The sequence below is a fragment of the Oncorhynchus masou genome, chromosome 31 (genome assembly GCF_036934945.1).
Source record: "Oncorhynchus masou masou isolate Uvic2021 chromosome 31, UVic_Omas_1.1, whole genome shotgun sequence".
Classification (NCBI taxonomy): Eukaryota; Metazoa; Chordata; class Actinopteri; order Salmoniformes; family Salmonidae; genus Oncorhynchus; species Oncorhynchus masou.
In genome coordinates this window covers 13707484-13731240 of record NC_088242.1, presented here as the reverse complement: position 1 = coordinate 13731240, position 23757 = coordinate 13707484, and the positions used below count along the sequence as shown (strand labels likewise).

The 23757-nt window shown below is 39.7% G+C and overlaps 1 protein-coding gene across 2 annotated transcripts in view; it reads left to right on the top strand.

Moving 5' to 3' along the window:
* col21a1 (collagen, type XXI, alpha 1) overlaps positions 1-23757 on the top strand; it is a 46015-nt gene that overhangs the window by 17136 nt on the left and 5122 nt on the right. For both annotated transcript variants that reach the window (XM_064950159.1, XM_064950160.1), the window contains exons 9-23: positions 480-542; positions 10960-11013; positions 11107-11160; positions 11358-11411; positions 11980-12033; positions 12440-12493; positions 12586-12639; positions 13734-13787; positions 18018-18062; positions 18875-18928; positions 19137-19190; positions 20889-20942; positions 21225-21296; positions 22172-22207; positions 23330-23374. In XM_064950159.1, coding sequence (XP_064806231.1) covers positions 480-542; positions 10960-11013; positions 11107-11160; positions 11358-11411; positions 11980-12033; positions 12440-12493; positions 12586-12639; positions 13734-13787; positions 18018-18062; positions 18875-18928; positions 19137-19190; positions 20889-20942; positions 21225-21296; positions 22172-22207; positions 23330-23374 — 801 coding nt within the window. The remainder of the gene's footprint in view (positions 1-479; positions 543-10959; positions 11014-11106; positions 11161-11357; positions 11412-11979; positions 12034-12439; positions 12494-12585; positions 12640-13733; positions 13788-18017; positions 18063-18874; positions 18929-19136; positions 19191-20888; positions 20943-21224; positions 21297-22171; positions 22208-23329; positions 23375-23757) is intronic.

Genomic DNA, 23757 nt, shown 5'->3' with positions numbered 1-23757 from the left:
GAGGATGGGCTCATTGTAATGGCTGGAATGGTATCAATGGAATGGAGTTAAACATGTTTCCATAATTGTTATGTGTTTCCTACTATTCAATTTACTCCCTTCCATCCATTACAATGAGCCCGTCCTCCTATATATCTTCCCACCAGCCTCCTGTGGGGCTGATATATTAACAGGAATTGTAGCAAAGGGCATCTTGAATCAAGTAAAGCTCAACATGTCCTGCTGAGACATGAACTCAGAATGATCTTTCGTACTGATAAAGTCTGTAAAACCTTGAAACATCTTTTCCAGGAAAGGTAAAAAGCATTTCTGTTTGATGCTCCTCACAAAGAACATGTTTTAAAACCAAATCGGTGCTGCTTTGCAGCATGCAATAGACAAACAGTTTCTGAGTAGTTCAGCGGTTTCATGAGTGGTGCAATTGTGTTGTTTTAAAGATCAAAATGGTCCAGTCAATAACATGCTGTGTTCTCTGTCAGGGGGAAGCAGGAACAATGGGGAACCCAGGTCAAGCTGGTCCTGCTGGTGCTGATGGTAAGCCTGTGAGTACTACATAGTTTAATATACAAACATCTACTTACTCAACACCCATCAGAATCCAACACTTTTGGAGAAAATAAATGCATTGAAAATTGATTAATTGCTATTCGGGACATTGCTGAATGGGCATTCAAATCAGTTGGATGCCAGTTGGATATTTTGGATGTCAAGAGAATTCCCTTTATTGTTGTAACTGTTAAAGAGCACACTTGGAGAGAGAGGGTGAAAGGGGATACCTAGTCAGTTGCACAACTGAATGCATTCAACCAAAACGTGTCTTCTACGTTTAACCCAAACCCTCTGAATCAGGTGCAGGGGGCTGCCTTAATTGACGCCCATGCCATCGGCACCCGGGGTAGAGTACATAGTGGTGCTAATAGTATCCTTTCTCCAACAGGATTTACCTTCTAAGGATTTCAGGGCATTTTTCACATGCTTAAAAGGAAAGGGAAAAGAGGTTCATGTCTGAGTGTTAAGTACAGTATCTGGTACTTAACTCTAAAGGCTTTTTCTCCCAACTGGGTGGCAGGAGAAACTTTATGACTCCTGCCAGTGTGATAACTGGGCACACGAGGCGGGCCAGATGGAGGCGGGCCAGATAGAGGCGGGCCAGATGGAGATCAAATTTCATTATTTGCAGAAAAGCTTTGTGTTAAATATGCTTAATAAGTCCAGGGCCCGTATCCACAAAGTGTCTCAGAGTAGGAGTGTTGATCACAAAGATTAAGATTATATGGGCATATCCTAGATCAGCACTCCTACTTTGAGACGCTTTGTGGATACGGGCCCAGATCTACTATTTCTAGACTAGATTGTACTCAAACGTAAGTAATCACCGCTGCCACAGTTTCTAACATACATACATCTGCAGAGAGTAGAAAAAAAGGTGCTATCTAGAACCAAAAAGGGTTCTTCGGCTGTCCCTATAGGATAACCCTTTGATAACCCTTTTTTGGTTCCACGTAGAACTCTTTCTGGTTCCATGTAGGACCCTTTCCACAGAGGGTTCTACATGAAACCCTAAAAGTTATTCCTGGAACCAAAAAGGGTTATCCTATGTGGACAGCCGAAGAACCCTTTTAGAACCCTTTTTTTCTAAGTGTAGATTTGATAGAGTGATCTGGTTGCCACTGAAGATGCTAAAGCATATTGGATCTTCACCTGATTACATGTTACGTGGCTGATAGTCAGAACATGACGATGATGAAACAGATCAGGAAGATAGTCAAGGAGCAAGTGCTCCCTGAGATGCTCTCTAACATCAAGTAGAAAGGAAAAGAGAATCATCGGTCATGTACTTTGTAAAGGTGAATGTCTCTCTAACCTAGTGTCTAGCTTCATGATAAAGTCCCTACATATCTTCGTTCCATGTTGGTGTTTGATTTCTTTGAGTTAGAGCAGAATTGTCTTACTAGAATTGATTGAATAGACCCTTAGTGGATTGGATCATGACCTTTAGGGGACTGTTCATTTCTAAGGGCTAGACTTCATGCCATGAAGCAAATGTTTTTGGAAATCTGACAAATGTTTTAAGAGGACTCATGGTCATTGTTTCCATGAAACAGTACAGCACATGTTACCTCGCAGGGGACTGTCACTGTAACAAGATAAATCTTACAGAAGCAGTAGATTTTTTTAGTAGGCGTTTGTGCATTAGCGGTTTGGCATTTGTTGTTTTTTGTGGTATGACTCAGATTTCACTGAAACTGTTAAGCAGGAGGTAAGAGTGTCTGTATGAATACTTACATAAGAACCTTGAAATTCAGTAACTGAAAACATGTGGCACATTTGCTGATATTGCTTGTTTGCTTGTACCAGCTCTACCATCAATTTGAACTTGTAGGGCGATTTCCTGGACACAGATTATACCTAGTGTTGGACTACAAAGTAAGCTCAATGGAGAATCTACATTAAAAGTTATTTTTAATTCAGGACTAGTCTGAATCTGTGTCCGGAAAACCACCCTGTAATGACTCAGTAATGTTTGCCCAAAGTGGCATATAAAGTCAATTTTGAATATCATCATTATTCTTGTAAATAGTCATGTAACAAAGACTATTGTGTCATTTTCTGCCGAAACTATATCAGGGACAAAATAACCATTGTTTCACTAATTTTTATGAACTCAATTTGTTCATTGTTATCTATCAATGAACTCTTTATCAACTCACTGTTCGGATGACATTTTGAAGTCCTATATTTTCCTAGCTTTTTCCATTAGAGGCTTTGAAATGCTGTATGGTTGGAAGGACAGTACGTTGGTCTGTGTGGGGTGTTCAACTTGCACTCGATACTAATCTCTACTGATGACTGAGGTCACGAGAATTGTAGACCAGTTTACAGTACAAAGAAGAATTCTTCGTGAACATGTTGTGGCCTTTAAATACTGGCAATGCATAATTGGAGCAAATCTTCCTCCAAAGTGCCATAAAGGGATGAGAGAGTGTCTTTCATAAATATCTTGTGAAGTCTTTCCTTTGTAACCAGAGGAAAGATATTAGTTTCGTTCAAACCCTACACTACATAACAATGAAAGCAGTACATATCATCCTCCTACATTTCATCCTCCCACTGAAGTTGGGGCAGATGTTACATTTGGGTTTATCCCAAAATATGAGGGCTGTTTTATTGCAAATGCTCATGTCCGTAGCAACTGAGAATATTTTAGTTCCCAGTAAACATCCTCTAGTGGTTTGAGTCATTAAATAGAATTGAATAATTATCTTAATTGAACAGTCCTCAAATTTTCCCCAATGAATTTGTCGACACACTTAGTTGAATAAACAAATGGTACCCACTTGTAGTATAATCAAGTATGTGTGTTGAAGTATGAAAGAACTTACAGAACTGGAAACATATTCTGTACAGTAATCAAGTTTACCATCATACTAAGAGAAAAGATCTATGATCAATGCAGAAACTTATCTACACTCGGAAAGCATACTTTTCTCCTGACTATTTTTTCTTCTGTTGAATATAGACATGCAGATGTCAAAAAAACAAAAAAAGAACATACCATTACTGTGCCAGTTTATGATATTAAAATCAAGTAAAATGCAGCATGGAACTATATTGTAGCTAACAGGTAGTGTGAATTGTAAATTGCTACCTATGTAGTACTTCATATCTAGGGCAGAGGCTCAAGTTTTCCATAACAGCTGCAGAGCAGCAGTATGAGCGCTAATTCATTAATGAGTTTCATATGCTCTCTTGACGTAAAATTATGAAGTATATAGTGCTTGGCGGTGGTGCTCACCACTCTCACGAGGATAAAAGTACGTCTCCTAATAGCAATGGAAAAAGGGGTTCACCCTCTTTCATGGCCATGTAAGAACAAGATTTGGAGAAAATAAATTGCCTGATGCTTCATTAAACTGATTAGCATTTTCAACAGATTCCAATTGAAAGCTGGCTGGAGGTCATGTCCTCATATAGATTGTGGTTGTCCTGCTGTGAGGACAAAGGCATAGTTTACCGATAACCTTATAACCTTGACTTTTACAGGATACCAAAAACCTTGTCTTAACTATACCAGCAACATGTTTCAACTGATAAATGCTTTTTAGAGCTTTAATATTCCCTACATAGAGGTCTTATGAATCCTTTATGAGCAAAGTCATACTACAAAAAGAGTGATATGAAAAGTGCTTACATCTGTTTTGTCAAATCTATCAAAACCCTTTTGGCACCCTTCATATGGCATTTGATTATGAATGACTTCTGAAGCATCTATATAGGCCTTATAAAGGGCTAATGAAGGCTTATAAAGTGTGTATGTATGAAGGTTTTAAAAGTTGTTTTAAAATGTTGAAGGGGCAATTGCAGTAGCTCCATCCATTTTTGGACATAGAAAGGAATGATATGTACACATTGATTCTTGAAGAATATAACTTATAAATGCCTCATGAGCTTAGTTAAACTGTCGTACCCCATCAGAACCCAAAATATGACCTTGTTTTACAACAATGTTTGTAAACAAACACTGTATAGCCTGTATAGGTTAAAACTATAATTTGACTATTGTTATGTTCTAATTATCAGAGTAAGAACTCGACGGACACTATGAAAGCTCACACCAAGTTTATTCGGGTCAATACAGCTGCATTAGACAAAAAACATATTCACACAAGCACTGATATTGAACTCTTTCTCCCAGGCTGAGTCTCCTCCTACACATCTGAAAAGCCAATGCATCCCTGGTGCTAGACAGAACCTTAGTGATATCTGTTCTTCCTCACTTCATCTGACCTGACCTCTGCCCCAAAGTGCTCAATCCTACCAAAATCACTTCTGTCATGGTGACTAGGATCCCTGAAGGCTAACGATAACACATCCTGACACAATGTAAACATGATACATTCCACTCTCTCCCTCAGTGACATGAATAAGTATATTTCATGATTTCATAAGTCAAGAAATCCGAACCCGACACTATATAGCCTTAAAGAATTCATTACACATATATAAGCTTTTCAGGAACATGTTATAACAGTTCCCAACCACATTAAAGGTTAATGAAATACAGTGCCTTCGGAAAGTATTCAGACCCCTTGACATTTTGCTAATTTTTTTACATTACAGCCTTATTCTAAAATGGATTAAATAGTTTTTTCCCCTCATCAATCGACACACAATAGCCCATAATGACAAAGAATAATCCGTTTTTCTGCATTAAAAAATAAATGAACACTCAAATATCACATTTACGTAAGTATTCATACCCTTTACCCAGTACTCTGCGCAGAGAAGAAGTACGGTGGCTAGGAAAAACTCCCTAGAAATGCCGGAACCTAGGACGGAACCTAGAGAAGGACCAGGCTCTGAGGGGTGTTCAGTTCTCTTCTGGCTGTGCCGGGTGGAGATTATAAATGAACATTGCCAAGATGTTCAAACGTACATAGATGACCAGCAGGGTCAGATAGTAATAATCACAGTGGTAGTAGAGGGTGCAGCAGGTCAGCACCTCAAGAGTAAATGTCAGTTGGCTTTTCATAGTGTCAGGAGAATTCTATACTCCTGTTCATTTACCAATTAAGTTACCCTTAGTCTGTTATATCAGGATTTGTAAGATACTGATAGAAAAGGAAACAGACAGAGGCCCAGTCTACCAAAGTTAAATGTTTATTCACGGGCACGTTCTGAAGTCAAGAATACAAATCAATTCATTTTATACTGACTTCTCATGCCCACACATACACACAAACATTCGCACACACATGCACACAAACATTCGCACACACATACGCACACACATGTCCTGCTACACACACACACTGTCTGTCTCACTTCCCAGCCGACAGAGATAGTGACTTTGTCCTTGAGACGTACTCCCCGTTCTCTCCCAAATCTCTAGTCAGGTTGGCACCAAGCTCAGACAGTCTGTGTTTAGAATACCATAAAGGCATATTGTTTTACCCTAATTCTGACTAAGACTACACATTTATTGATTATGATTTCATACATTCTAATCAATTCCATACAATTATATGTTTCAGGGCGGAATATTCTAATCATTCAATTAACAGACAATTCTCACCTATCACAGATAGCACTACCAGTGAACAGGTCAGGGTTCCATAGCCACAAGCAGAACAGTTGAAACTGGAGCATCAGCATGATGAAGTGGACTGGGGACAGCAAGGAGTCATCAGGCCAGGTAGTCCTGAGGCATGGTCCCAGGGCTCAGGTCCTCCGAAAGAAAGAGAAAGAAAGAGATAAAGAGAGAATTAGAGGGGGCATACTTAAATTCACACAGGAAGACAGGAGAAATACTCCAGATATAACAGACTGACCCTAGCCCCCCGACACATAAATTATTGCAGCATAAAAACTGGAGGCTGAGACAGGAGGGGTCAGGAGACACTTATTTCCTCCGAAAGAAAGAGAAAGAAAGAGAAAGAGAGAGAGAATTAGAGGGGACATACTTAAATTCACACAGGAAGACAGGAGAAATACTCCAGATAAAACAGACTGACCCTAGCCCCCCTACACAAATTATTGCAGCATAAATACTGGAGGCTGAGACAGGAGGGGTCAGGAGACACTGTGACCCTGTCTGAAGATACCCCGGACAGAGCCAAACAGGCAGGATATATCCCCACCCACTTTGCCAAAGATGATCCCCCACACCACTAGAGGGATATCTTCAACCACCAACAGTCTTCTTGGGTATGACGCTACAAGCTTGGCACACCTGTATATGGGGAGTTTCTCCCATTCTTCTCTGCAGATCCTCTCAAGCTCTGTCAGGTTGGATGGGGAGTGTCGCTGCACAGCTATTTTCAGAGATGTTTGATCAGGTTCAAGTTTGGTCTCTGGTTGGGCCACTCAAGGACATTCAGAGAGTGTTCCAAAGCCTCTCCTGCGTTGTCTTGACTGCATTGTGCTTAGGCTCGTTGTCCTGTTGGAAGGTGAACCTTCGCCCCAGTCTGAGGTCCTAAGCGCTCTGGTGCAGGTTTTCATTAAGGATTTCTTTGCTTCATTCACCTTTTCCTCAATCCTGACTAGTCTCCCAGTCCCGGCCGCTGAAAAACATTCCCACAGCATAATGCTGCCACCACCATGATTAACCGTAGGGATGGTATTGGCCAGGTGATGAGTGGTGCCTGGTTTCCTCCAGATCTGACGCTTGGCATTCAGTCCGAAGGGCTCAATCTTGGTTTCATCAGACCAGAGAATCTTGTTTTTCATGGTCTGTGAGAGCCTTTTGACAAACTCCAAGAAAGGCTTTCATGTGCCTTTTACTGAGGAGTGGCTTCCGTCTGGCAACTCTACCACAAAGGCCTGATTGGTGAGTGCTGCAGAGATGGTTATCTTTCTGGAAGGTTCTCCCATCTCCGCAGAGGAACTCTGGAGCTCTGTCAGAGTGACCATCAGGTTCTTAGTCACCTCCCTGAGCAAGGCCCTTCTCCCCCGATTGCTCAGTTTGGCAACGGCCAGCTCCATGAATAGTTTTGGTGGTTCCAAACTTCTTCCATTTAAGAATGATGGAGGCAACAGAGGTTCTTGGGGACCTTAAATGCAGCAGACATTTTTTGTTACCCTTTCCCAGATCTGTGCCTAGACACAATCCTGTCTCGGAGCTCCATGGACAATTCCTTCTATCTCATGGCTTGGTTTTTGGTCTGACAAGCACTGTCAACTTTGGAGGCTGGTGTGTGCCTTTCCAAATCATGTCCAATCAATTGACTTTATCACAGGTGGACTCCAATCAAGTTGAAGAAACATCTTAAGGATGATCAATGGGAACAGGATGCACCTGAACTCAATTTCGACTCTCATAGCAAAGGGTCTGAACATGCATGTAAATAAAGTAAACTCAGCAAAAAAAGAAACGTCCTCTCACTGTCAACTGCGTTTATTTTCAGCAAACTTAACATGTGTAAATATTTGTGTGAACATAATAAGATTCAACAACTGAGACATAAACTGATCAAGTTCCACAGACATGTGACTAACAGAAATTGAATAATGTGTCCCTGAGCAAAGGGAGCATCAAAATCAAAAGTAACAGTCAGCATCTGGTGTGGCCACAAACTGTATTAAGCACTGCAGCTCATCTCCTCCCCATGGACTGCACAAGATTTGCCAGTTCTTGCTGTGAGATGTTACCCCACTCTTCCACCAAGGCACCTGCAAGTTCCTGGACATTTCTGGGGGGAATGGCCCGAGCCCTCACCCTCCGATCCAACAGGTCCCAGACATGCTCAATGGGATTGAGATCCGGGCTCTTCGCTGGCCATGGCAGATCACTGACATTCCTTTCTTGCAGGAAATCACGCACAGAATAAGCAGTATGGCTGGTGGCATTGTCATGCTGAAGGGTCATGTCAGGATGAGCCTGCAGGAAGGGTATCACATGAGGGAGGAGGATGTCTTCCCTATAATGAACAGCATTGAGATTGAGATTGCCTGCAATGTCAACAAGCTCAGTCCGATGACGCTGTGTGTAACTCTCCTTCGTGAAGGAATTAGTGTTACACACCGCCCCAGACCATGACGGACGCGCCACCTCCAAATTGATCTCACTCCAGAGTACAGGACTCAGTGTAACTCTCATTCTTTCAAGATAAACGCGAATCCGACCATCACCCCTGGTGAAACAAAACCGTGACTTTTCCGTGAAGAGCACTTTTTGCCAGTCCTGTCTGGTCCAGCGGCGGTGGGTTTGTGCCCATAGGCAACGTAGTTGCTGGTGATGTCTGGTGAGGACCTGCCTTACAACAGGCCTACAAGCCCTCAGTCCGCCTATTGCGGACAGTCTGAGCACTGATGGAGGGATTGTGCGTTCCTGGTGTAACTCGGGCAGTTGTTGTTGCCTTCCTGTACCTGGTGCTGCAGGTGTGATGTTCGGATGTACCGATGCTGTGCAGGTGTTGTCCTCGCAGTGGACCACGTGTAACAATCCGCTGTCCATCCTGTCTGCCTGTAGCGCTGTCTTAGGCGTTTCACAGTACGGACATTGCAATGTATTGCCCTGGCCACATCTGCAGTCCTCATGCCTCCTTGCAGCATGCCTAAGGCACATTCACGTAGATGATCATGGACCCTGGGCATCTTTCTTTTGGTGTTTTTCAGAGTCAGTAGAAAGACCTCTTTAGTGCCCTAAGTTTTAATAACTTTGAACTTAATTGCCTATCGTTTGTAAGCTGTTAGTGTCTTAGCTACACAGGTGCATGTTTATTAATTGCGTATGGTTCATTGAACAAGCATGGGAAACCGTGTTTAAACCCTTTATAATGAAGATCTGTGAAGTTATTTGGATTTTTGCGAATTATCTTTGAAAGACTGGGTCCTGAAAAAGGGACGTTTCTTTTTTTGCTGAGTTTATTTCTGTTTTACATTTTTTTATAAATGTACAAACATTTTTTTAAACCTGTATATCCTTTGTCATAATATGGTATTGTTGGATTGATTAGGGGGAAAAAACAATATAAGGCTGTAATGTGACAAAATGTGGGAAAAAAGTGACTGCAGTGATGCTTCTTGCACTGAGATGCAGTGCCTTAGACCGCTGCGCCGCTCGGGAGACCAAATCTTATGAGTTGGGTCAATAGCAATGCAATTGACCAGACAACACCATTAAAAAAAATATATTTTATTACAATCTTCTTTCTCCAAGCCAGTATCACAACGATCATCAGTCAATAGATACCCAGATGGTGGCTTGCACACCTCTTAGACAATAATAATGCACAGGACTACAACCACATTACTGTCCATAAGAGCAAATAAATGACGTTGTCAATTATTGAATCACAATAAATCTACCTGGCGCAGCCACCGTCACCACGAGCATGGGGGAGCACGGGGTGTGGCACTTGGACCAACAACTACAAAAAAACTAACGATAGACGACAACCCTGAACTCAGGGAAAACTATTTTTAGGACGAACGCCACTATGAGCTAGCTTCAACCACACCTACGCAGCTCAAACCTTTGTAGTTTGGGCCAACAATTTGCGTCTTTTATTCACCGCGCTTGACCTCAAACACAGGTGCACCACAGGTTATAAAGGAGGCAGAGCGTGTGGGCCACAATGAAAGAGAGTCAGTACATTTACATTTACATTTAAGTCATTTAGCAGACGCTCTTATCCAGAGCGACTTACAAATTGGTGAATTCACCTTCTGACATCAGTAGTTTAAGGGATGCTCCAATCACAGGAGGAAGGTGGTTAATTAAGTACAGAAAGTTACAGCACACACATGTCAGCAATTAAGATAAATAATTTGTGAGAGCATGCATAAGTCAATGAAAATGTAACTATGAAGGATAAAGTACACCATATGACACATCTATAAAGATACATAAACATGAGCTTTTGCATAGCAATTACAGTTTTTTACATTTAGCAGACTCTCTTATCCAAAGCGACTTACAGTACTAAGTACGTAGATTTTCATACTGGTCCCCTATGGGAGTTGAACCCACAACCGTGTGTTGTAAGTGCTGTGCTCTACCAAGTGATCCACACCAGACTAGGAAAACATGAAGGCGCTATAGATATGCTCTGTAGATATGCTATGGATATATTTCATTAATCTTTCATTAATAATGCATTTGGGACCTGTTATAACACATTCATGAAATGCTTATAGATGTATAAAGAATACTTTATAGCTGTGTTGTCAAAGTAAATTGTTACCCTTAATTTTGATATAATGGATGGTCAGTCCTTGCATCCATAGCTCTGTGTACGAATTTGAGCGTGGTTACGTTTCTCCAGCCCCATCCCTCAAATTTTTAGCGAAACACAGGCTGGGAGCATGCCTTGTTAATGTTTAACTGCTGATTGCCACATTAAGTGAGACTAATTTAATTGAACACAGCTGATTCATGTGTTTTATCTATGAGCAACGTTAATAAAAAGGGTAAATATCTCATGAATTCTCATCTCTCCTCTTTTTAAATTGAAGGGTGTGCCTGGTAACCGAGGGATTCCTGGACCACAGGGTCCAACTGGGACAGAGGTATCAGCTGAATTTAAAAACAAATTATGTTTTGATCAGAGTAGTGTTTTGATGTAAAATCAATGGAGCTACTCTTTCTGTTCTCTCTTTCAGGGGCGACGCGGGGTTGATGGCAACAAGGGAGAACAAGGACGGCCTGGTGATTCGGTAGGAAGGTCAAAAAAAAGCATTAGTATGACTTTTTATCGATTCAGCATTATGTATTTTATGACACTGTAGGAGACCCACTTTCATGCATTATAACCAATGCTTGTATTCCAACCAACTGATCAAAGCTACTTCTAATAATCTACAATCACTTTTATCAGACACAAATTTTATGTATAAATCTCTTGTCTTTTCAGGGTGAAAGAGGGGTTCCGGGATTACCTGGGCCATTGGGTCAAGCAGGTGAAAAGGTACTCCATAACACTGGTTTCACTGAATAAGGTTATCAAATATATACATCTCTATATAATTTCAACTCTTTGCATGCACATTATCAGCCAGGTTATCCAATTAATCTGTATATAATCAGTAATCCATCTCCCTAAATGTCTTACATCCTCGGAAGATGACATATGTTGCATTGATTAATTATTTTGGTCAAATTATGAACAGAAAAGGAAGCTATTGGTAATCCATAGCAATAAACTCTCGGAACTATCCTAATAGAACCGTCTTAAATGGAAATAAACAGCTGGTGAACTGAATGTCACGAATCCCACATCTAATAAAACAATACACCTTGTATTCTATGAGAGCAAGCCAAAGGAAATGAAAAAGAACATGACACATTTGTAGGTTATAAGGAACATAGACATTGACTCTGTATATTATTTATTGTTACTGTTGTTATTATTATGTGTTATTATTTTTGTGTTTGAAAGGGCTCGTAAGTAAACATTTCACTGTTCATCTTAATCAAATGTTTTCAGGGAAAGGTAGGCAAGGGGCGTTATTAAATTAATCTAATTTCTTTCCCAGGGCTCTATGGGTCTTTCAGGGGGATCAGGACTTGCCGGCAAAGATGGCCTAGTGGTAAGAATATCCCAATACTGTTAACCACACGGTTATGTACATTAGTTGCCAAGTAAACAGCAAAGGTTAGGTAGTAGTTAACTGGCCACTTGCTTATGCTTTCAAGATGACAAACATATTGACAAATGTATACAGTATATTGACCTCTGGCCAATATACTGCAGTATTATATTGTTGTAATATTGTACATTTTATATTGTACATTTGTAATGATGGATAAGGGTGAATTTGTATAGTACACAAGGTATTGTGTGATGTATTGTTTTATTGATGATGTAGACCGTTTTGGTGTGATGTGTTGTTTGGTTCCCGTATGGACCCCAGGAAGAGTAGCGGCTGCCTTGGCAGCAGCTAAAGGGGATCCTAATAAAAGACTAAATACTATATATCAATTTAACGATTTCAGGGAGAAAAAGGAGCCAGGGGATTCTCTGGGCCAGCCGGACATCCAGGAGTACAAGTATGTAAAATATAGATACTCTGGTCTCAAACCAGGAACTGACATGGCTTTAAGTTTGAAAAAATATCTCTTTCTCCCATTCTTCAACTCAGGGTTTACCTGGAAGGGATGGAAAGAACGGAGTCCCAGGACACATCGGTCAAAAGGTTGGTTTTCAATGTGACCAAACAAAGGAAAGTTAACTCACTGATGGATGGGATTGACGTTTGACAAAATTGACCATAAGGTTGACTTGTCGTAGTCGGTCTGAACTGAACCACCAAAGGGATATGCTGCTATTGTCTGGCAGTTCCCCAACAGTGGAAATATATTATTGCTGTTAGAACACATTGTGATCTATAAGGGGGTGAGCACCATTGTTTCCTTGTGTTCTTACTCAGCTCAGGCTTTTCTGACACATGGTTTCCATGATCTTAATGGCAGTTCATCACCATCTAGGTGGTTGTGTCTGCCTTATAACTTCTGGATTTATATGACTTTTGTCTTCCACATGTAGAACCTTCCAAAAATGTTCACAGTTGGTTTCTTCCCTTCTACACTGTGGAAAATAGAACAAGTAGTGTCTCATTGGATGTTTTTAGAATGCCAGTTGGTTGAAAGTAATGGCTTGACAAGCTGGGTTACTGTACATGTAGAGTTGATACTGTGTAGACACCTTATTATGGCTTTTTTTACCTTTATTTAACTAGGCAAGTCAGTTAATTAAGAACACATTCTTATTTTCAATGATGGCCCAGTGGGTTAACTGCCTTGTTCAGGGGTAGAATGACAGATTTGTATCTTTTGATAGCTCAGGGATTTGAACTTGCAACCTTTTGGTTACTAGTCCAACACTCTAACCACTAGGCTATGCTGCTGCCTGGCTTGGCAAGCTGGGTCACATGTAGAGCTGATATGGTACAGACACCTAATTTAACACCTAATTTGACAGACACTCTTATCCAGAGTGACTTACAGCTAAGTGCCTTGCTCAGGGGCACATGGGCAGATTTTTCACCCAGTTGGCTTGGGGATCCAAACTGGCAACCTTTTGGTTACTGGCCCAACACTGTTAACTGCTGGGCCACCTGCCGCCTCTGCTGTTCACTTTCATCTAACAAAGATAGATTCAACAGTATCCAATTAGCAAATTCATGGTGGGTGCTGCTATCTCTTTGAATTGTACATGTAGCCGGTTCACTGAATCATCAAGCATGATGTCTGTGTTAATGATATTCTGATGCATTATTTTCATCAATAGGGAGAGGTTGGGGCAGCTGGCATCCCTGGTCTAGACGGAAGGGAGGGCCATCCTGTAAGTTATGGACATTTATATTCTTTCTATAACCATGGATTATAATCTACATTCTATGCACTTTAGACGGTCTACTTTCTTGTATGCTTAGGTTTCTATGAAATATGAACAATGCCAGAATGCCCTCCGCCCCCTCAAATAAAATGAGTTCCTTGACTTCAGCAGGGGATATCCAAAACAGACTCAGTCATCTGGAGCTACTTGAATCACAGCCGACATCATGGATCATGACAGTATTTCTGACAGCTAGTAAATTTGTAGTGGTTTCCCTCTAGTTCATCCCAGGATATAAACCCTATTATGGCAATACTTTGGTGACTTCATGTAGTCATTTTGTAGTCATTTGGGGACAGAATAATACATCTGAAAAAGAGTTTTACACAAGTGCATCCCCATTAGTCTTGGGAGTTCTGCAGATTTGGCCGCACAAGCCGAGTGGTGGAACTACGATGTTCTAGATGAGTCAGTTGCTCCACAGGGCTGTAAGCCATTTGGTTTGCCAGAACATCCAATGATCCAATGTCTTTATGGACTAAATAACACAATAGTTGTATCTGCCTGTAACCCCCTCTGAGCTAGTGTCTAAAAATGATTGTATTTTGAGACTTTATTCTATATTTTTTTCTATATTTTTTCTATTTAGGTACTTATTTTACCTGACTTGTTGATAATGGCATGGGGAAAAGGATTGGGTTATCAACCTTACTCTTGAGACAAGTGTCATGTGATTTTGAATAACCAATGAGAGTCAAGAGTGTTGTATCCGAAAGACATCACCTTGAGTCATTGTTTTTTTTTAGATTAGATGGAAGAGCACACACTATTGGCCCTCCAAAACCACTTGCAGGCCCTATCCAAAGCCAACAGATAGATGCCAACAGATTAGAGAAGGCTGTTTGGAGGAGCTATAGGAGGACAGGCATATTGTCATGGCTGGAATGACATATGGAATGGAGTAAAACATGTGGTTTCCATATGTTTGATGTGTTTGATACCGTTCCATTTATTCCATTCCAGCCATTACAATGAGCCTGTCCTCCTATAGCTCCTCCTACCAGCCTCCTCTGCAGCAGATAGATACAGTACTGCATGTTAGCATTTAACAGGATTTGAGCATTGCACATAACGAAAAACATAGCTCATGCGGTGTTCTTGCCAAAAATTGGTTAGAGGTCCTTATTTAGGTATTTAGTGTTTGGAATTGAAAGGGTTCTTTATCGTCACATTTCTAATTAGTAGAACACAATGTAAAGAGAAGGAAACAAAGGCTGTTCTTGGACACTTCCATAGCTAGGCAACTCTTTGATGTGCAACATTTTTTATGAATTCCATTGGAAGAAAATGATATGAAACATTTGTGCCTCCAATGAGCCATAATAAGTCTCACAGTCACAACTTGTTCAAGGATTAACTGCATTCATCTCCCCCATACTCCCATCAATGATCCAAGAATACATGTAACAAACTATAGTTGACCATGATGTACTACTCTGCCTATTCCAAGAACATCTCTGCTGTTTAACACATAAATACGCGTTGGCTTATCTATATGACACATACATAGATTTTCATGGTGTCTTAACTGAAGTGGCTAATTGTCAATAGCCTCGTCTGGGGAACAGCTTTTAATATATTTGCAGCATCGGAGGATTTTTGATGAGTTATTTTCCATGTTTCCATGTTCCTTTACAATCCCCTCAAGATAAAGTCTCTGCCGTTTTCCAAACATCTGTACCCGTTTATCATGAAAACTGACTAAAGAGGCATTTCAAGGTAGTTTTGTTGGATGTGCTCAACAATTATAAACTGTTTATTTACTCAACTAAACATTCACAAACTAACAGATTTACTATTTACGACCATTTATGTCCCCAGGAGGGTTTTAAACGCCAGGCACTTTTCACATTTGTCCATTAACAACAAATATTGTCTCTCATCTACCAAACATATATCAGATTATGCTGTGAGGTGTAATGGAATATGCAGAATTTGGTTTAGGATGTGACAATCTCTGCTTGGGATTTGACATTGTTGGTTATTCTACATTTGCCGCCAACCATTTGCCGCCAACCACTACTTGGATGACCTGCTATGTCACCCATATCCATATCCTTAACCTTCAACGTCAGTCTTTGTTTGAAGTGTGACAGAGATGTGTCTGTCGAAAGCCTTTGAAGAGGAGGAAATGTTTTCAATAGATAATATGCATACAGTCATGAATGTAGACCATACTTGAAAAAGGATATACAGTCATCTCTGGGACTACTTAAATATGATGTATCAACTGACCTTTGGCCTGTACACAATAGTCTCCTTTTGGTCTCATCGTTCACAGGGTTACACCACAGTGTATTTTCAGAGATATTTGGTATCACTAAATGCAGTAGTCCTTATTTAGTACTTCCATAAACATGGCATATGTATCACTACATACATGCTTCTTCTTTTAAACTCCTGATTTCTGACACTGAGTGGTCAGACAAAGTGGGCCATCTTTCATGGAAATGGAATGCATCCGTTCCACTTCATGGAACATATCCTCAAGCATTTGAAACACCTATTGCTGTTTTCAATGAGTAATATTTTTGGGACTGTGTTGCTATTCATTTAAACCAAGATATACACTGTGGCTTTAAGAGCATTGAGGTCTGAGGCTTTGTCAGAATGAGACTCTGGAGGTGTCCCAGATACATTTTCCATGTTGAAATGACTGATTAGTGGGGAAACTATTGTGTGCAGAGAACACTTATAGGTCCACATAAAGGTGTGTATATTCTTCTATACAAACTTTAGGAAGTATATTTTTAATTTAAATTTACCTTCATTTAACCAGGAAGGGCTCATTGAGATTAAAATCTATTTTTCAAGAGCGCCCTGGCCAAGATCGGCAGCACAAGTCATTACAATTTTTTTTACAGACAAACAACATGAAAAACTACAAGTAACCTAATAAAAACCATTTAATTCACAAGAGTATAAAACAGCAAATTAAAAACATTGACAGGTTAGGGAATCAGCCTCAAAATCCTTCATCGGTGACACCAATCGGGACAAGTTCTTCCAGTTTAAAAGTATTTTGTAAGGTATTCCAAGACGATGGTGCAGAGTACATAAAAGCCCTTTTACCAAATTCAGTTGGGACATTTGCAACAGTTAGCAGTATAAAGTCCAGTGAACTAAGAGACGACCCACCACATTTCTGAACAATAAAAATGCACAAATAAAAAGGTAGTAAACCCAAAATGGCTTTGTACATAAAAGTATACCAGTGACTGAGCCTACGAGTGACTAGAGAAGGCCAGCCAACCCTGGTATACAAAGTGCAGTGGTACGTAAGGGTTTTGCAGTTTAAAATAAATCTCAATGCTCCATGATAAAGGGTGTCAATTGATCTCAAACACTGAGCGAAAGCATTCATATATAAAATATCCCCATAGTCTAGTAAAGGCATAAATGTAGCTGATACAAGCCTCCTTCTGGCTTCAAAAGAAAAACAGGCCTTATTCCTAAAAATAAAATCCCAATTTCAGCTTAAATTTTTTTGCAAATTGTTGAATATGCAATTTAAAAGACAGGCATCATCAGTTAAAATTCCAAGATATTTATATGAGGTTACAACCTCAATCTCCTTGCCCTGACAGGTAGTAATAGGTGAAGGGTTCAGAGGTCTATTTCTTGCATTAGAAAACACCATTAGTTTAGTTGGACAACAAACCTATTTGTACTATTAGGTCTATCCTTGTTAGGGGTCAACTAGTTATTCATATAAAATCAATGAACATGTTATGAAGAGATCGCCAAGGGTTAACACACACATTGTATGTTATATAGATTGGTACAACAATCTCTCTGATGAATTATAAATGCAATGAGATTTCAAGCCTCATTCGACCTGTCCATTCATAGTGATACCCAATGCTATCTAGTACTACTGTTCTCTTCATTAGGGCGGTATTTCACATCCTGTGAAAGCTATTAAACCCACTGTCTGATACAGCCAGCGAAGCTCAGGGGAAAGACATTTGATATGTGAATAATCCAGACCTCTCAGAAGAAAGAAAACAAAACTATCCCTGAACCATATACAGTATGTTAGCTGTGTTAGATGGGGAGGACACTTACCTGTCTGTCTTTCATCAATATATTGAAAACAATTGTAATGCATAACACACGGGGTATTGTGATCGTGTTCTGTCATATAGAGTAAGCTGCATACTCTTCTGTTTCCAGGGTATGCCTGGCGAGCCTGGAAATGAGGGCCAGAGTGGAACTAAGGTGAGCTCCTGTTATTCTCATAAACGTCTGCCCTTATATCAGGACGTACCCATACTGTCTATTACATTTTTATTAAATATTGATTCAAAGTCACAATCTCCTTCCCGGCTATTTTTTATAGCAAACTTTTGTGCAAGAATGGCTATAATGTTATTGTAATAAGGGAATTCCCTTATTTTATGTCTAAAACAATTTATGAACACTATGCTGTTTTCAACTATGGTTTACGTGCACTGTTATAAAGTATAGACTCAAATAAATAGGAATATAATAAAGTAAGCCTAGTCGTTAAAGTGTTGGGCCAGTAACCGGAAAAAAATGCTGGTTTGAATCCCCGAGTCGACTACGTGAAAAATCTGCCGATGTGCCCTTGAGCAAGGCACTGAACCCTAATTGCTCTTGTAAGTCGCTCTAGATAAGATTTTAGCGTCTGCTAAATGACAAAAATATAAGTGCAGGTGATGGATTTTGGAAAATCCACAAATTATTTTGGGATTACAAAAATTGAAGACTTCAGTCTTGCCCACAAATAAGTACAATTTCAAAAGTCCTCTGAGGACCCAGTACCTTATCCCCATAACACTAGACTTTTATAAACTATGGTTCAAGTTTTGATATTGAAATACATAAATAATCTTTAATAAAGATGTCATAAGTGACAGAGAGAAAGAGCACACATGCAAACAATCAGGGAAGTTGTTAAACTTGTATTTCTTAGCTAAAAATATTTCCAAATTGAACAACCACTGGTTTAATTGCAGTATAGAAAAGTGACTACCAGTGTTATTAATTATATGATTCTATAATTACAGGGTGAAGATGGTTTACCAGGACCGAAGGGAGCCAAAGGTTCCACTGGACTATCTGTAAGTTGGCTGCCACCAATAGATCCAGTTTCAATTTGTCCAAATGTATTCAGGGTCACACTTACAGTAGTATATTTGACATATGCATGGAGCAATGTTCTAAGTAATTTTCACACATACTCAATGATCCATAATAAATACAAATACAGATGTGCAGAGATACCGGGAACATCGAAACTGATGTTGTTTTCTTGTTTTTCTTATTTAGGGGGACAATGGATTGCCTGGTGAACCTGGATCATCAGGACAACCTGGACCTAAGGTACTAGTGGTTTCTGTTCTCTTCCAGAAATGTAACATCTTGTCAATGGGATTATGTCAATCATGGATTATGACGATTTTCTTTTGCCCAGTGTCCATGTGAGTACTATTTGCAGAAGTAGTAAAATGCACTTTTCATGGGTGGCTGAGAACATCTCAATAACTTGTGTAAATATAGTCAATAGTATTAGTAAAGATTGCTCGAACACATACCTTAATACACCATATTAGCATTGAAATGATGTGAACCAATACAGGTACAAATGTAGGATCTTAATTTCACTGTTTTGTTGCTGAGAATGTTCCTGCACAGCAGGAAATGCTAACTTTGAGTGTATTTGAGTTTTAAAAAGGCTTCTAAAGTTTGACATTTCCACCTATACATTTCAGCCTTGATCTAACAAAAAATCCATCACCTCATACAAAAATGTCCATGAATTATAATTGGTTTAACAAGTATTTTTCCTGCTGCAGCAAACTGGCACAAATGAAAACCCTACATCTGTAATGTGTTGGACGAATTTCGGTGTTCTGGCCATTTACTGGTACTGGTACAGTGTCCTGTTGAAGATCTCAATTACTCCTGTCTCCTACAACACCACCACTAGAGGCAGTGCTGCAACACCACCTCAAGAGGCAGTGCTGCAACACCACCACTAGAGGCAGTGCTGCAACACCACCACTAGAGGCAGTGCTGGAACACCACCACTAGAGGCAGTGCTGCAACACCACCACTAGAGGCAGTGCTGCAACACCACCACTAGAGGCAACGCTGCAACACCACCACTAGAGGCAGCGCTGCAACACCACCACTAGAGGCAGCGCTGCAACACCACCACTAGAGGCAGCGCTGCAACACCACCACTAGAGGCAGTGATGACCACACAGAGCAACTTTAAAACCCTTAATGACATTGAGCAGTGTTATGAAATTCAAAATATTGCCGGCTACATTACCTCATCTGTCCTTAAAAGGGTTTATAGTTGCGCTGTGCATATCAGCCCTTGTCTATTGGTGTGTGAAATCCGTTCCTCTAGTCATGTTAGAGTGCCACTGTATAGGCCTACCGAGACATGGAACAAAACTTTGCCTTATTGTAGATGCATATAGTGCTTGGGTTAACATTTTCTGCCGTGATATAATTTCTAGCCAGTATGTTGTTTAGAGCAATGCCATGGTTATACTAGAGACGCCAAATGAAATGGTGATACAAGTTGACTACTATTGCCTTCGACAGTGGAATTTTGGGACGGAAATCAAAAGCGGTCTGGTACTCTGGTTCTCTGGTCTCGACTCTCTGTCTCCCAATCACTTTTCATTAACTGATATCTGTTTAACAAGAGCCAATGTGTATTGGTTAATGGCACAGGAGTGAAATAGTAGTTTATAGACATGACCAGGGTTTTCATATTAATGTCCTAGTTTCAAACAGCATTTATTAGGGAGAGGATATTTGTTTAGAAAAAGAAAAAACACAAACTTGGGCTAGGTTTAAATCCGATCAGCACTAGATAATGTAATAGCACGCTTGACATTTAAATGGAATTTCTGATTGAGCCGACATACGCAGCACTTACCTTGAATGTGGTCTCTGCCAATGTGGAAACAATGCCTTTCAACAATGCCTTTTTTCACAGCAGTATTTGTATTGTATTTTATGAAGTACCTCCTTCAACTAATATTTTTTTCTCAAATAAAGGGCAGCAAAGGTGAAAGTGGACTTCCAGGTCAACCAGGGGTTCCAGGACAGGAGGTCAACATTTAAAGTTTTATATCGGTTGATATTGTCTATTATGAATGTAAAGTCATTTAGATCTGTTTTAAGAAGGTTGTGTGAGTCATTGATGAACCCTTACGCCGTAAGCTACAGAACGTCTAAGAGACAAAGTGTCCTTACTGTGGGTTCTTACTATGTACAGATATGTGGTTGTCTCACCCAGCTATCTTAAGACTGTAAGTCGCTGTAATAAGTGTCTGCTAAATGACTCAAATGGACATGTACAGTATAATGCTGATTGAATGAATGTTATTCCAGGGCAAGTCAGGTGACCATGGTGGAGCAGGTCAGCCAGGACACCCAGGAATGCCAGGCCTGACAGGACCTAAGGTAGTTATTAGGGAGAGGACAGTCTCCAAACAAAATCACTCTTAACTGCTGTGAAATTACTATGTCTATACTGTTCAATAGGGATTAACCTATTTAGCAATTATTGGAATTATTGGAATTAGCAATTATACTCATTTTCAATAAATGTTCTGCTCAAATAGGTTATTTTGAAATTGGTATAATTATTTATTTTTCTGAGGCTTAGTGTACGATTGAGCTGGGATTAAGCATTAAGAATGTTTTCTGCAAATGTTTTCAGTGTTGCCATCCCGATCAAATTGTTTATTTAATGAGCGAGGAAAAACACTGACGTTGCATTTTGATGAAGAATTAGGAGCCAGAAAGCTACTTTATAGTGAGCTGTGTTTCCAGATTTACCTCCATTAACTTCAATAAAGAATAATAATTTATACCACAGCTTCCAATAAGCCTTTCATATGATGAAATAAATACATTTCCCCAACGACTGCAATTTACAGATGAGGGTTAATCAAATGCAATAAAATACATCATTGATCAATAACAGTATATTTTACAGGAACTGTTTCACAGTCATTATTTGATGCTCCACCTTAGAGACAATTATATCTAGCTTACCGTATCATAAACAGCACTTTTTGCCTTTCGTTTCATTTCTACCACTTCAGGACAACTTGCAATCTTACAACAAAATATATTTTCCAAAAACAGGGAAACACTACAAGAGGCTTGTAGAATGTTGAACACGCTGTCGTCTGGCATATCCATAGCATGTTCCATGGACTTGATGCAGCTGAAGTTTGGACATTTGTAGCTGTAACTCTGTATTCTCCTATTGTAACAATATTAGAACAATATCATAACACGTGATTGTTGTGTCATTTATTTCTCACCAGGGACAAAGGGGAGATCCAGGTGAACGAGGAGGGGAGGTATTCGCGACATTTAATAACTCCTGATAATTCAAATCCATTAGCTGCCCTTGATTCTTTGTATGGAGCGTCTGTCCTCTCAGAGGATTTCATACCTGTAAAGCATAGAGTTGAGTTATATTTTTCCATGCTGTTCAGTCCAAGAGAGCAAATAATGGTAAACAGCAACAAAATTAAATGTAATATACTGTAACTGATGAACATATTGAAACCTTCATTTGACTTATGGACCGGAGGTTGCTTTGGGAAACATACAGTACCAGTCAAAAGTTTGGACAAACCTACCCATTAAAGAGTTTTTCTTTCTTTTTTACTATTTTCAACATTGTGTGCCAAAAGTGTGCAAAGCGGTCATCGAGGCAAAGGGTGGCTACTTTGAAGAGTCTCAAATTCAAAGTATATTTTGATTTGTTTAACACTTGTTTGGTTACTACATGATTCCACATGTGTTATTTTAGAGTTTTGATGTCTTCAGTATTATTATTTGCTTATTTGAGCTGTTCTTGCCAAAATGACTTGGTATTTTACCAAATAGAGCTATCTTCTGTATACCAACCCTACCATGTCACAACACAACTGATGTTTTCACTATTAACTGATGTCTTCACTATTATTCTACTATGTAGAAAAAAGTACAAATAAAGAAAAACCCTTGAATGAGTAGGTGTGTCCAAACCTTTGACTAGTACTGTATATACAGGTTGCTACATTTTCCATGTACAAAAGACTGTTTCAAGTATCGGATGCTTGGTTCACTACCTCCTTCCAAATGTGGTTGCTTTCATTTAGCCAGAGTGGAATCATGTTGAACAACCGCTTAATTCAAAAGTCATGGAAAACAGGGACAGCTATGATCTTTGGGGGGGAAATTAGGAAGCGTATCGAGTCAAATGACAATGTCACCACAGGACTACGGTTAAGAAGTCACTTGTACTGAGTCTCTGGATGGAAATATCATTAAACTGACTGTCATGGACGTAGCAACAACCTTCTTGTAAAATCTCAGTCAATTTTAACACTGCTCTGAAGGACACTAATTTGATTACGGATGACCTTACATTTAATCACAAACAGAATGACTAAAAACAAAAACCATAATTGCTAGTTTAATTTTCTCTACAGGGATTGAGAGGTGAAAAAGGAGATATGGGAATTCCAGGGAATCATGTAAGTTCCCCTTCCTATGATTACATCTATTTTTTTTACGTCAATGAATGAATTCTGTAATGGCTATACAAGAGCATTTTGTCCAATTGGACAGTTGATTGTCCAGTAGCCTCGGAAACCCAGTTACATAATATTTACTGCTTTCAAGTGCTGCAGTAGACTTGTTCTATTGGGAAACTTTTCTCACCACATTATAGTGGTTCTTCAATAGCTTAAATAATTTGTAAATGGGAATATTTTCCTCTTGTCACAATGTATTTATTTCATATCATAGACCAGCACTGATCTAATACATTCATGTACAGAAATTGTATTGTGAATTTGGAAGTGTCAGAACATCTCTCAAATTTACTTCTGACGATCACTTTTCCATTGGCAATATC